Source organism: Mesocricetus auratus, unplaced genomic scaffold (genome assembly GCF_017639785.1).
Source record: "Mesocricetus auratus isolate SY011 unplaced genomic scaffold, BCM_Maur_2.0 Super-Scaffold_100008, whole genome shotgun sequence".
NCBI classification, from domain to species: domain Eukaryota; kingdom Metazoa; phylum Chordata; class Mammalia; order Rodentia; family Cricetidae; genus Mesocricetus; species Mesocricetus auratus.
The window spans coordinates 80,824,024-80,837,508 of NW_024429192.1; the positions used below are offsets into that span (position 1 = coordinate 80,824,024).

Sequence of the window (13,485 nt, forward strand, 5' to 3'; positions counted from 1 at the left end):
GCCTCAGCCTCCTGAGTGCTGGGATCAACCTTGAGCCACCACCACACCTGCTTACCAATGGCATCTGTTCTTACTGGGCACTGTAGCCCGCCCGCCCCCCCCCCCCCCCCGCACTGTAGCACTGTAGCAGTCCCCTGCGCCCATCATTTAGTGCAGTGATCCATGTGCATGAGTTTCGTGCATTTTATTTTTCTTGGAGGCTATGAGACCTCTGCATTACACAAAATGGACACAGATTATACCATTTTATTCTTTTCTCTGTAATTACCATTTTCCATTGGCTAGTTTATCCAGAAGAATCTTTTTGTTATTTTCCTTGTTTCTTTTGTTTTGAGGCAAGATCTCATGTAGCCCAGACTGACTTTGAACTTTCTTTATAGCCAACGTTGACCTTAAACGCCTGGTCCTCTTGCCTCCACTTCCTGAGTGCTGAAATTATAGCTGTGCACTCACCGTACCTGGTTTATGTGATGCAGGGGCAGAAGCCAGGGCCTTTCCACATGCCAGGCAAGCGTTTCACCAACTGAACCGCACCCCAGCTCCACAAGGAGCTTTGCTGAGTCAAGGGCTCACTATGTAGCCCAGGCTGACCTTGAACTCACAACCCTCTTGCCTCAGCATTCCTTCCATGTACTGTAATAACAGGCATGAGCTCCCACACCTAGCCTTCAAGGTGTGCCTGGTCAGCCTCATCTTTTTCCACTCCCGATGAGATCCTTCATACTTGTTCGCCTCTTTCTCCCAAAAGGACAGGGGTGGATTTTACTGTGTGGAGATTGCATGGGAGGAGCTGCCCCGTGTTCCACCTATTCCCCAGGAGGGGTGGTCACCTGCAGCCACGTATCTGTCATAGCTCCTGTTGTATCTGTTGTGTGGTGACTGTGACCCACAGCTGTCTCTCTGTCTCCTACAGAACTCTATCCGACACAACCTCTCTCTTAACCGTTACTTTATCAAAGTCCCTCGGTCCCAGGAGGAGCCTGGGAAGGGTTCTTTTTGGCGGATAGACCCTGCTTCAGAAGCCAAACTTGTGGAACAAGCATTCCGAAAGCGGAGACAGAGAGGTGTCTCCTGCTTCCGCACCCCCTTCGGGCCTCTGTCCTCACGGTAAGCGCCCCCCAACCACCACAACTGTCCTCATACTCCTCTGAGAAGCTAGATTCCCCAGCAATGGGAGGGGCTTAGCACTTGAGGACTTGGGTCTGTTTTCTGGGCTCTTAAACCATTAAGCTTCTATCTTTGCTGCTTTTTAGTTTTAAGATAAGGTCTTCCTTTGTGGGCAGGTTAGCCTTGAACTCATGGTTGCCCTGGTGGGCTTGCAGGTGTTACTATGTGTTCAGTTCGCAGGTTCCTGTGCTGGTTGGAGAAGTTAGTGAGGTAGTTACTGGCTACTTCTTTTTTTTTTTTTTTTCCCCCCCCGAGACAGATTTCTCAGATGAGAGATTTCTGACCAGCATAGAGCAGGGAACCAGCAAGTGGCAGGAATTCCTCCATCTATAGGAAAGCAGAGCTTAGTACTTTCTGTCACAATGTCACAATGAGCCAGGGAGGGGTTTTTCAGGGATAGGAATACCTGCATCAGCACTGGCCTCTTATAGTTCTAAGATGTCATCCAATAGCAGTTTGGGATTTTTGTCGTACTGGGGATTCAACCAAGAGTCTCATTTTGTTAGCCAGGGCTTTACCACTGAGTCACACCCCAGCCCCTCACTGGGGAATTCTAAGCAGGTAAGCCCTCACTTGGTGATTCAAGGCAGGTAAGCCCCTCACTGGGGGATTCTAGGCAGGTGCTCTACCACTGAGCCATGCCCCAGCCCCTCACTGGGGAATTCTAGGCAGGTGTTCTACCACTGAGCTGTATCCCCATCCCTGTTTTTTTCACTTTTCATTTTGAGTCAGGGTCAGGGTCTTGCTAAGTTATGCAGACTGGCCTTGAAGCTCCTTCTATAGCCTAGGCAGGCCTTGTTAAGATCCTCCTGCCTCTGCCTTCCAAGTAGCAAGGATGACAGGCCTGCATTGTCAATCCTGGCTACAGCTTTTTCTTTTGACATAGGCTTGAGCTTCTTCTGGAGAGTGGTAGGACCTTTTAGGCAGTGCATTCTACAGGATGTACAGTTGCTAGAAGGCAATCCATCCTCTGTCCCTTTAATGGTCTTGGTCAGCAGAAAACATTAGATCTGGGAAAACCTTAGGGAGATAAGCCCCCGGAAGTGAGGGTCAGAGACATGAGGAGATGGGTGGATCCTGGGAAGTAGGGGGTGGGCCGTATTCCAGGAATCATTGAGTTAGATGTAGGGCTGGACATGGGTCTTATCTTAGGAATCATTGAACAGAGAGGTGTGGGGGTGGGAGGTTTGTCTTTGTGTTTTACTTTTATTATGATATACCTTTCTCTTCATTTTAGGAGTGCTCCAGCTTCACCCACCCATCCTGGACTGATGTCCCCTCGTTCCAGTGGCCTGCAGACCCCAGAGTGCCTGTCTCGGGAGGGCTCCCCCATTCCACATGATCCCGATTTGGGGTCAAAGTTAGCCTCTGTTCCAGAGTATCGCTATTCTCAGAGCGCCCCGGGTAAGACATAGGTTCATCCTCTTCCGGGATGTGACAGATGAGTGGCACCCACTAATCACTGTCCTCTGTGTCATCCCACAGGCTCCCCTGTCAGCGCCCAACCGGTGATTATGGCTGTCCCTCCCCGACCTTCCAACTTAGTGGCTAAGCCTGTCGCCTACATGCCAGCTTCCATAGTGACCTCACAGCAGCCCTCAGGCCATGCTATCCATGTGGTGCAGCAGGCCCCTACTGTTACCATGGTGAGGGTGGTAACCACCTCTGCCAACTCAGCCAATGGCTACATCCTTGCTAGCCAGGGCTCAGCCGGGGGCTCCCACGACACAGCAGGCACGGCCGTGTTGGACCTGGGCAATGAGTCGAGAGGTAATGTAGCCCTAGCTGTGTTCCTAATGCAGCCCTAGCTGTGTTCCTTATGTAGCCCTAGCTGTGTTCCTTATGTAGCCCTAGCTGTGTTCCTGGCAGGGTCCCAGCAGAGTCGTCACTGTTGGGCAGTGTGAGCCTGGGTCATAGGCTCAGAGTCCACTAAGCAGGGAAGTGGGTCTTGGGTTATTGTCTTCTTTTTAAGGCATTTTCAGACAACATGATGTCCCTGGGTACTCACTTTTTCCTTAGTTGACAGAGCTTCTGATACTCAAGACTGTGTGCAGTGCCTGAGGAGGCTAGAAGAGGGTATCAGATACCCTGGGACTGGAGTTGACACTTGAGAGCCACTATGTGGATGTGCTTAATCCCTGGGCCACTTCTCCAGCTCCTATTTATTTGTTTGTTTGTTTGTTTATATGTTGCAATATATATCCCTACTGGGCTGGCTTCAGACTTAGTCATCTTACCCCAGCAGTACTGAGGCTACAGGCATGCACCCATGCCCACTGCCAGAAGAAACCTGGTCCTAGGGGCTTCTGGGGTAGATGCCCAGTGTGTGAAAAGCAGCCTCAAAACTTGTCTAGAAAGCATTATGTCTTGGTTGTTATTCCCACTGGGAACTCAGTTTCAATGTTGACTTTGTATTTTATTGTTGTCATTATGGAAGCAGGCTTGTCCTAGTGGCAGAGACCTGTCTTCCCAGTTACTAAGGAGGTGGAGGCCAGCTTGGGCTGAACAGCAAGCCCAAGGCCAGCCTGGGTAGCTAAACTAAACTTTGTCTTTAAAAAAAAATTAAAGAGTGGCTGGGGATGTAGCTCAGTGTCAGAGACCCAGCATGCATGTGGCCTTAGATTCAATCCCCAGCCACTAGCAATGACAAAGTAATAATAATTATAATCATAGAAATGACATCCTGGTGAAAGAGATGGTCACAGCACTAAAAGCAAGCTGTCTTACTCCAAACCATTTTGCCCCACAGATTAAATTTGGATTGGTTACATTAAAGGTATAAATATTTTATTCATTTCTATTTTGTTCTTGGTGTTTGAGACAGTCTTGTGAAGCCCAATACTGACCTTGAACACTGTGTAACCAAGGATGACTTTGAACTCTTGATCCTCCCACACCCAGCATGTTCTGTTAATTTAAACATATCCGCAAGGACTTTCTTGGGAAGCCTACTGTCCCAGTGGCACCCCATTCTGCAGCCCCTTAGCCAACTTCATGCAGAGGCCTTAGTGGGACTCGGTGGCTGGGGCCTTGCGTGGTTCTGACTGGCTGCCTACCCCACAGGTTTGGAAGAGAAACCTACCATAGCATTTGCCACAATCCCTGCAGCCAGCCGAGTCATCCAGACAGTCGCCAGCCAGATGGCCCCAGGAGTGCCTGGACACACAGTCACCATCCTACAGCCAGCTACACCAGTGACCATCGGGCAGCACCATCTTCCTGTCCGGGCTGTCACTCAGAACGGAAAGCATGCTGTGCCCACAAATAGCTTAACTGGCAACGCTTATGGTGAGGCCCCAGCCTGCCCTCAGCCTGAACCCTGGGTGCCAGGGACCTGCCCACAAGCAGTGCAGCTCAGGAGAGCATTTGCTTTTCCCATCCAAGAGCACTAGCAGGGAGACCAGATGTCCCCTAGGGTAACAGGGGAGGTCAGAAGAGGAAGTCAGGCAGGGGTTGGGGTGCTAGTGACTAGACTCAGTGTGCCAGAGTATGGTAGTTATTTTTCTTGTGGTATTATAAAATGTCTGATACTGAAAGGAACTTAAGGGAGGAAGGAAGGGTTTCTTTAGGCTCACTTTGAAGGTGCAACCCATCGAGGCTGGGAAGGCATGGCGTAGCCAGGCAGCTGAGGGAGAGGAAGCCGCGCCTCAGCTCGCTCTCTACTTCATTTTGTCTAGGAGCCCAGAGTAGGAAGGGGTCACCACCTCCAGGACAGGTCTCCCCTCATCGTGACCCGAGTCTCGAAACCCCTCACAGACATGCCCAGTGGTTTGTTCCCTTGGCACTTGTAAATCCCACTGAGGTGCTAATCAAGACTAGGCATCACAGAGAGGCATGAGAGGAAGGGATGTCCTCAGGGTGACAGGAGCAGCAGATGAGAGGGACCCTGAGTTGGGTGTTGGGTGTCTGGCCCAGACTTGCCATGGGCAGGAAAAAGATGCCCATGTGAGGAGCACTGTGGCTCTGCCTTTACTGCTCAGATTAATTAGTGGTGACTCTTAAGTAACCTCTTCTTCCTGCTACCAGCCCTCACCAGCCCCCTGCAGCTCCTGGCAGCCCAGGCAAGTTCATCCACGCCAGTGGTCATCACCCGGGTATGCGAGGTAGGGCCTGAGGAGCCAACAGCAGCTGTCTCGGTGGCCACTAATGCCACGCCGACCCCAGCAACCTCCACTACCACGTCTGCCTCTTCCAGCGGGGAACCCGAGGTCAAGAGGTCCCGGGTAGAGGAACCCAGTGGGACAGCCACCACACAGCCCACAGCAACGGCAGCCACTGGCCCTCAGGGCCCAGGCACCGGTGAGTGAAGTCACCTGCAGGAAGTTGGAGTGGGACTCACGCCGCAGGTGCCCAGGTGGCCAGCCGCTGCAGTCAAGGATGGAGTGGAGAGCCTCGCAGCTGCCTGCAGCGCATGTGCCACCAGAGTGGCCGCCACACTTGGACATTTCCTTTTTATCTCCTATCCTCCCGTGGTTTGAAACAAAACACATAAACACATTCAGACAACTTGATTGTACGAATCTGGGGGTTCTGTGTGTTTATTTACCCCTCCCTCATGCCATCACCTCTCCCCACATCTGTGGGAGAAGGTCTAGCCCAGCTCCTCAGGAACCGATCCCAGCCAGCACCCTCAAGAAGAGCGAGCCCCACGAGTGAACAGAAGTGCGACACAAACCCAGGCTGCTCTCCTTGAGAGCCAGGCTACAAACGTCCTATTTGTAACTAAGTGGGAATTGACCAGAGAACAGAGAGCGGCAGGAATGTCCCAGCCACAGGCTGGGATGCATTGTCCTCTCCCCAAAAGTGACATAGGTTGTGGCATTAATTGGGGTCAGGAGGTCTACCTTGGCTTTGGACCCTAAAATATTTCTTACAGTTAAGCATGGAATTTGGGTTCATCTCGAAATTGAGACACACGGAAGGGCTCACGTGTCTTTGGGGTTCCCTTTGGTAGTCAGCTGAGCAGCTGCAGACCCGGGCACTCGCCCACACTAGCCCCTGTTGAACATACCGCTCTCCCGGATAACTCCAAGAAGGATCAGCGGCTCCCGAGTTGATATTGCAAAGTGCTTTGGGTGGAAAATCAGCCCAGGGCAGTGCCTGTGACATCCATTTCCACAGCATTGGCTGAGCCCAAAGCTGCAAGCTGCAAGCTACAGTGGATATCCAGGGAAACCAGGCAGCTTCGGGACATCAGCCAGCCCCTTGCTCAGCAGGGAGGATATTGGTATGTGCCAGTGAAAGATAGCAGGGAATGCGTCCTGTGTTTCTGGCAGCTGGAAGATCTGTGCAACGCTCTGCTCATACTGCCTTCCTGTCACACATTCCAGTTTCCTGAGCACCCCAAGACGTGTCCAGTTTGCAAATGGAAACCCTCTATTCTACCTGAAGCTGAGGTCCCTGGCCATTATCCACCGGAAAGGAAACTACCTCTCCGGACAGCAGTTGGTGCCAAGTTTGATTACAGTGTGGCAAGAACCAAAGTATGGGGGCCAGCCAAGGACTTGGATCCCCAGAGAAGGTCCCTTTGCATGCCCAGGCAAGCTACCAGCAACACCTTTCAACATACACCAAGTCACAGGACTAGGAGCCATTGAATGTTTCCTGGCTGCATGACAGGGGACTTGAAGGCAGCCAGGAGCTCAGCGTTGGCCCTCCTGGAGGGTGGGCCGTAAGCAACCTCGACAGCTTGGACAGAGAGCCCCAAAAGAGTCAGCTTATCCTTGGCATCAGACTTCCCACCATCCTTCTGCCTCTGCCAGGTGCGGTCGGAAGAGCAGAGAGAGCCTATGAGCAAAAAGCAGGCAATCCCAGGGAAGGAGGGGCCTGCAGCTGTACAAGCTTGCCTTTGCTGGAAGGGGTGCCAGTCAATGACCTGGAGGCTGTGGTCACACTCCGGTTGGATGAGTCCAAGCTTCACCCTGTGGCTGCCACCATTGGAGCCACCAGTTCCCCACACATATCGGGCCAGTGGAGAGTGCTTGCCCGGTCCTCTTGAGCTGTCTTCCAAGCTCCCCAGCCAGTCGTTTTCTATAGTACTAAACTTCAAACTGGAAGCAAGCTGTGTTTTAAAGGCTTCCTGTCTGTTGCCTGGGAGGTTTCAGAGAGGTGGGGCTGGGGTGGCTGTGGCTGGGGGAGGTCGTGTTTTCCAGGTGGAGCTGCTCCTTGGAGTAGGCGAAGGGCTCTCTCCCCCATCATTTTGTGCCTGGCATGAACTTGTTCTCTGTGTGTGCCTGGTGTGAGCATGCGTTAGGGAAAGCAGGAATGGGCTGAGGTCACATTAGTGCCTCCCACTCATCTTTCCCTCCATCACCATTTACTCCAAGGCTGTGCATGGTCACCCTGCAAGGCAGATTAAGATTATTTGTGGGTTGTCATCGTAGGCACTGCGTGCAGCCCCTGCATGGAACTATGCATCACCGTCTGTCACATCTGTCATCAGGTTTCAAAATGGCCCTGACCAGTTTGCTCTCCAGGCTCCTAAAATATCATGGTCTCCATCCTCTGAAGCAGATCCTCCCACCATTACCACGGGTGTGGAAGGATGTGGAGGCAGAGAGTGGAGCACACTGCCCCAGTGTCTACAGGACATAGGGCCCTATGTCTCTGGTTGGGCAGCCTGAGGTAGAGAGGAGAAGGCTAGCCTGGTGCCACTGCTCTGGAAGTAAATTTGGTCATCTACCAGGCAGCACCCCTAACTTGTGCCAGCTTCTGCTACAGCCCACAGCCACAGACCCAGAATAGCCAGTGCTCAGAGCAGGAATGGATAGCCAGCTGGAACGTGCTCCTATGAGCTCAGCTCCCCTTTCTCTTCCTCCCCCTTGTCGTCCCCCTCCCATTCCTACCTTCCCCTCCCTTTTTGCCTCTTCTGTCTTCTCCCCTACCTCAGCTTAGCATCCAGGGCATGCCATCAGCTCCTGGAGCCTTGCCTTTGTGCAAGGATCCTTGCCTTTGTGGGATATCTGATTCACTGTCTGTGAGGAGGTCCCTCAGACCCTTCTCACTTCTACAACTTATAATCTGCAGACCTACCACCTTCCCCTCCTGCCTTACGCCAGGCTCGCTGGGGTCTGAGATAATAGGTACCACTCATTTTTCCTCTGAAAGAGGGAATGGCCTTCCACAGTAATCTGGTAGAGCTGGAAATGGGTACAGCCAGGTGATGGGGTCAGTGTCGTCCTGTATAGAGATGAGGGGACCCCTTTGGGCAGTGGTAAAAAAGTTAGTTAAATGCAAGAAAGAAACATTTCCCATAGAGAAGAAGCAGTGATGAAATAGAATGTTACTGCTTCTCCTCCAAAGCCTCAAATTCCACAGTGCACCCATGTGACGTTGCCCACTCTAGGGTGGGCACCTCTACCTTGCTGACCAAGCCCCTCCCTCCACACCTGAATAGCTCATTGCCTACTCTAGAGTAAGTCAGAAAGTGAGTGAGTCTCTATTCTGGTGAAAGATCCCTTGTGTAGGGAGCATTGCATCCCAGTCACTAGTGGTAAAGTCACCACAGATAATGACAGGGTAGTCCCTTGTTTTGGCTCAGGGTGACAAAGTGGTGGCCTGTGTCACCTCACCTCTAGTCTCATTAGAATACCTCTGCTTAGAAGCAATATTACAAAGGGTAGGTCAAGTTGTCCCAAAGATCACAGCTGCTGACTCCAGCTTCTCTTGGGGGCAGGGTCTCCGACATGCACTTAGGCTTGGGGGAGGCAGGTGAGGGCTGGGAACAGACACTCACTCACCAAGGCCTCCTCCAATTCCCACCTGCCACTTCAGTCCTGTTCCCAATTGAATGTCCCCTTTCATCTTGTGAGTCCCCTGTCCCAGGCCTTGACTTGAGGGTGGTTCTTGTATCGCCTGCTTGTTGGGCTCTGGTTTTTTGTTTTGTTTGTTCTTGGGTTTTGTTTGTTGTGTCTTGTTTTGTTTCTTGTGGTGCTGGAGATTAAACTCAGGGCCTTGCGTGCACTAGGTAAAGCCCCTAGGCAAGGGCTCCTCTACTGCCGAGCTGCATGCCCAGCTCAGCCCTTTTGATTCTTTAAGCTCAAGACAGGGTCTCACGAAGCTGCCCAGGCTGGCCTTGAACTTGTAACCCTCTTGTCTCAAACTCCTGAATTGCTAGGGGAATGGGCCACTGTGGCCCAGTGCTCCTTGTGATTTTTGTTTCTTTTTCTTCTTTCTGTACCAAAAGCTGCTATGTTGGTAACACAGAGGAGGGTGTGGCCTAGATGCCCCTACAGACCAGCACATGGCACCCGCTTCCCACAGCCTGTGATTTGAACAATTTGGGACTATCCAAGGGACTCTCGATCTTGGGGTTACCTCTTCCCTCCCTCTGGTCCCCCATCGCTAACCCCTGAAGTCACCTTCTTGGCAAGTGGAGTTCTGAGAATCAACCACAGGCATTTTCTTTGAAGTAACACAGACCCATTTCACCGACGGTTTTTAGGGAAAATAGTTTTCTACTTGTGTTTAAAAAAAAAAGCTACTTAAGTGGTCCTGGCTGCTGGTCCTACCTGCTCCTCTTCTCTTCTTTTCTACTGCTCTGAACTTCTCTCTGGCAGGCTTCAGCTCTGCTACTGCAGGGAACATTCTAGAACTACCCTCCAGGTGGTCAGGGTAAAACACCCTGGCAGGGCTATCCCACAGATGAGGCCAGCTACATGCCTTATCCAGAGGTACCACCTGGTTGTGAGGCAGGACAGAGGGTCCCCTGAAGTTCTTAGTGAGAGGAAGTGGCCAACCAGAGGGCATCATGGCAGGAGCTAGGGGAAGGTGAGCCAGTGGGGCCGGAAGCTGATGGCTGCCCTCACGTCTGTCTTAGTGCTCACAGCTGGTGCAGGCAGTGGTAAAGAGAGCAGATCCCTTAATCGTGGACATCTCTCTCTCCAAGAGGAAATTTCACGAGCAGGGCTTCACTCACCGTGAAAAGCAGTGTGCATTTCTGTACTTGGGCTCAGCTTGCAAACACAGGCTGCCTAGGGCCCCGAGGACCCCCTCCACAAGCTGTCATCTGCCCTCTAACCCCCACCTCGTGAGAGTTAGAGGATCAAAAGAGCTTGCTGCTTTACCTCCTGAATCCTTGCTCCTCTGACTACTCACAAAATGAACGGATGGTGTGGAGGAACCCTGGGTCCCAGGAGCCGAGGCAAAGCTTGAGGGTGGACAGTGGCCAGGCTTGATCCCTGCATTTGAAGCACTTGCCCACATCAGAGCAACCTCAGCACTGTCCCCTGAGTCCCTGGGGCTGTTCTGACCCTGCTGGAGCGAGCCCCATGATCCACTGAGTATTCATGTTCTCTGTACTGTATGTATCCAACTAAGTGACGCCCTGGCCTCCTGAGTCAGAATTGGCTGGTCTAGAACTTTTATTTTTAATTGGTAAAATTGGGAATTAAAAAAAACTAACACTTTCATTTTCGCCCCTCTCTCCCATCTTTCCTTCTTAGCATCCTTCCTGGGGGGCATCTGGGATCCCCAATATTACCCTAGCTTGGTTCCTGGGCTGGGAAAAGGTGGGGGCAGGAAGGAAAGGCCCAAACTGTCTTCCAGGTCTCCCTTTGAAATCTGCTGTGTCCAGAGGGGGAGGGTCAACAGCTGGGCACGTGTGAGAGAGAGGCTAAAGCCAATAGTGAGGTGGTTCTTTTTCTTAACTGAATGATAATTCTGTAAAAGTAACTGGGGGGAGGGTATTCAGGGAGTATGTGTGCGTGCTCGCATGTGTGGCTTTGTTTTTATTTTTTACAGTGGCTGTCTAAAGTGTTTCCATGATATGTTTAACACGTAGTGCTTTAAAAGCAGTGGTATCCTATGCTATGCTGGGATCCGGGTTCCGGAGATGGGATGTGCCCCCCCCCCTCAGTGGATGAAGGCCCACCCAGGAGGCAGGGTAAGGGCTGGGATCAGAAAGTCCTGTGGGTCCACATCCCAAGCAGCACCACCTGGGTGTTCATTTCAAACGGGGTACAGTATTTTTTTATAACAGAACCATCCTTTTTTTAAAAAAAGAGTTTGACACCTGAATGTGATTTCTAACTATTATTAGACGTTAATGTTTTAAATCTATAACAAAGTGGAAAATTTCTACTTTTCTTTTTCATCCATTGGAACTGTTCTTTTATCTATTCGATTGTTGTATGTGGGTGGGGAAGCTCTGTTTTCTCCTCTTAGTGTTTGTTTCTATAACCAGAAATAAAAATTATATATTAAAGAGATGTACCCAAGGCTGTGAGTGGTCCCTGTGAGTGGGTGACTATGGAGGGCAGACAGGTCAACAGATGGCCTGGACACACACCTCTGCTCCTAGGAGTGAGAGACTTGACCCCCACGTGCTTCAAAGGTGTGAGGGAAATGACTGGGGTCTCTGCTTCCTCCAGGGTTTCCTGAGCGTCCAGTCTAGGAAGAAATGGGGCCAGGGAAAGTCCTGCAGGTGTCTGTCAACTGAGGACTCTCAGGTCCCCTGTGAGTCATCTGAGCTCTAAGGCTATGGAGATGGTTCACAGAGGGCAAGGGAGGAGTTAGCCACGTCTCCCTGACTCGTGACACAGGTCCACAGATGGGCCAGGGTATGTCTGCAGGTGTCTGTGTGTATTCTTACTCTTCTGTTGCTGTGAGGGGACACTAAGACCAAAGCAACTTATTAAAAACATAAAAGGCATTTTATTTGCAGCTCACGTTCAGGGGGTTAGAGTCTGTGACTGTCATGGCGGCAGCACGGTAGCTGTCAAGAAGGCATGGTGTCAGAGCAGTAGCTGAGAGCTCACATGTTGAAACCAGACAGAGCTAACTGGGAAGTATCGTGGGCTCTTGAAACCTCGAAGCCTGACTGCAGTGACAACCTCCTTCCAACAAGGCCATGCCTCCTTCCCAAACAGTTCTACCAACCAGGAACCAAGCGTTCAGTATATGTGCCACTGAGAGCCACTCTCATTCAAACTTCCTCCCATGGCTGCCTCAGTAGCCCTGGAAGACACATGACACTCAGCCAGGTGAGAAACCCCATTTCTCCTTTCCTGGGTGTGACTGCACATGTGTGTACATTTGTGTGGAGGCAGAGGACAGCTGTTGTCCTCAGGTGGTGTGTGTGTTTTCACATGTGGAGGCACAGGCATGCACAGGCCACTGGAGACATGTGGGCATGTCAGAGGACAGCCTTCAGATGCCCACCCCTACCTTTCTACCTTGTTTGAGGCAGAGTCTGCCATTGCAGAAGCCAGGCTAGCAAGCCTGCTACTTTCAGGAGTTCCTCCTGCCTCCTCCCATCTCCTGTAGGTGTGCTGGGATTACAAATGCTAACGCTATTGGGCATAACTTTTATGTGGGTTCTGCAGACCCAAATTCTGCTTGTCAGGCTTGTGTGGCAGTCATCTTCATGCACTGAGTCATTTTTCTTGTCCCACCTTACTCTTTGAGACAGGGTTTCTCCCTGGCCGGGTCTTGCCAAGTAAGCTAGGCTGGCCAGCCAGTAAAACCCAGGGATTCTCGACTCTGTGTACCCTTGCCCAGTGCTGGGATTACAAGTGCGTGCTGTATTTTTACATGGCCACCTAGGGATAGCTCTCAGGCTCTCGTGCTTGCAAGGGAAGCTTTACCAATTGAGCCGCCTCTGTTTCTGCATTGACAAGAGCCAGACAGACATGGGTTCAGGTTCCCACCATGACAGCTCCGCAGTCTACAGTTAGCTTGTTTTTCTGCATATGAAGCAGGCTGTGTAAGCATTTCGACAGATCGGATGTGATGGACAGGGATGGATTATGGCACTCGGAGCCAAAGAATACTGTTACAGCATGGATGGAAAGGTACTCTGGCACTCGGGAGCCAAGGAATACCACTTGTCACAGTAAGCATAGCAGCCCACAGCCTTGCTTCAGGGAAAGGCCTCACTAGTGTATCAGCTCTGCTCAGGCAGGAGAGGGTCTCCCAGCTGGGGATGTTTTCCCAGTGTAGCAGTTTTGCTCAGGCAGAGAGGGTTTCCTAGGTGAAGTTGCTACAGTTCAGCTCTGCTCCTGAGAGAGTGGAGAGCGGATCCCCTCTACCAGGGGAAGGTTTCCCTGGCAAAAGTGTTACAGCCCTGCTTGCTCTGCTCTGCCCAAGGTCTCTGCCCAAGGTCGTCTCTGCTCTGCCACAAAGAAGATCTTCACCCAAACCTCATTTAAGAGATTTATTGGGTGGGAAGAATCCAGGAGAGTGGCTGTCCTCTGCCACTCCAGCAGAGGACAGCCGGGCAGCACGAACAGCCACAAGCTGAACAGACACAGGGTTTATATAGGGCTTCCAGGGTGGAGATTGGTCAGATTTCAATATCCCTGACTAGATCTCCTGCTC

The 13,485-nt window shown here is 51.5% G+C and overlaps 1 protein-coding gene across 1 annotated transcript in view; it reads left to right on the forward strand.

Annotated features, from left to right (window-relative positions):
• The window catches only part of Foxk1 (forkhead box K1), a 69,732-nt gene extending 58,353 nt beyond the window's left edge, over positions 1–11,379 (forward strand). Inside the window, exons 5-9 of the mRNA XM_040751274.1 lie at positions 914–1,107; positions 2,405–2,571; positions 2,653–2,937; positions 4,231–4,455; positions 5,194–11,379. Coding sequence (XP_040607208.1) covers positions 914–1,107; positions 2,405–2,571; positions 2,653–2,937; positions 4,231–4,455; positions 5,194–5,474 — 1,152 coding nt within the window. The 3' untranslated portion in view covers positions 5,475–11,379. The remainder of the gene's footprint in view (positions 1–913; positions 1,108–2,404; positions 2,572–2,652; positions 2,938–4,230; positions 4,456–5,193) is intronic.
• Positions 11,380–13,485: the final 2,106 nt, after the last annotated feature.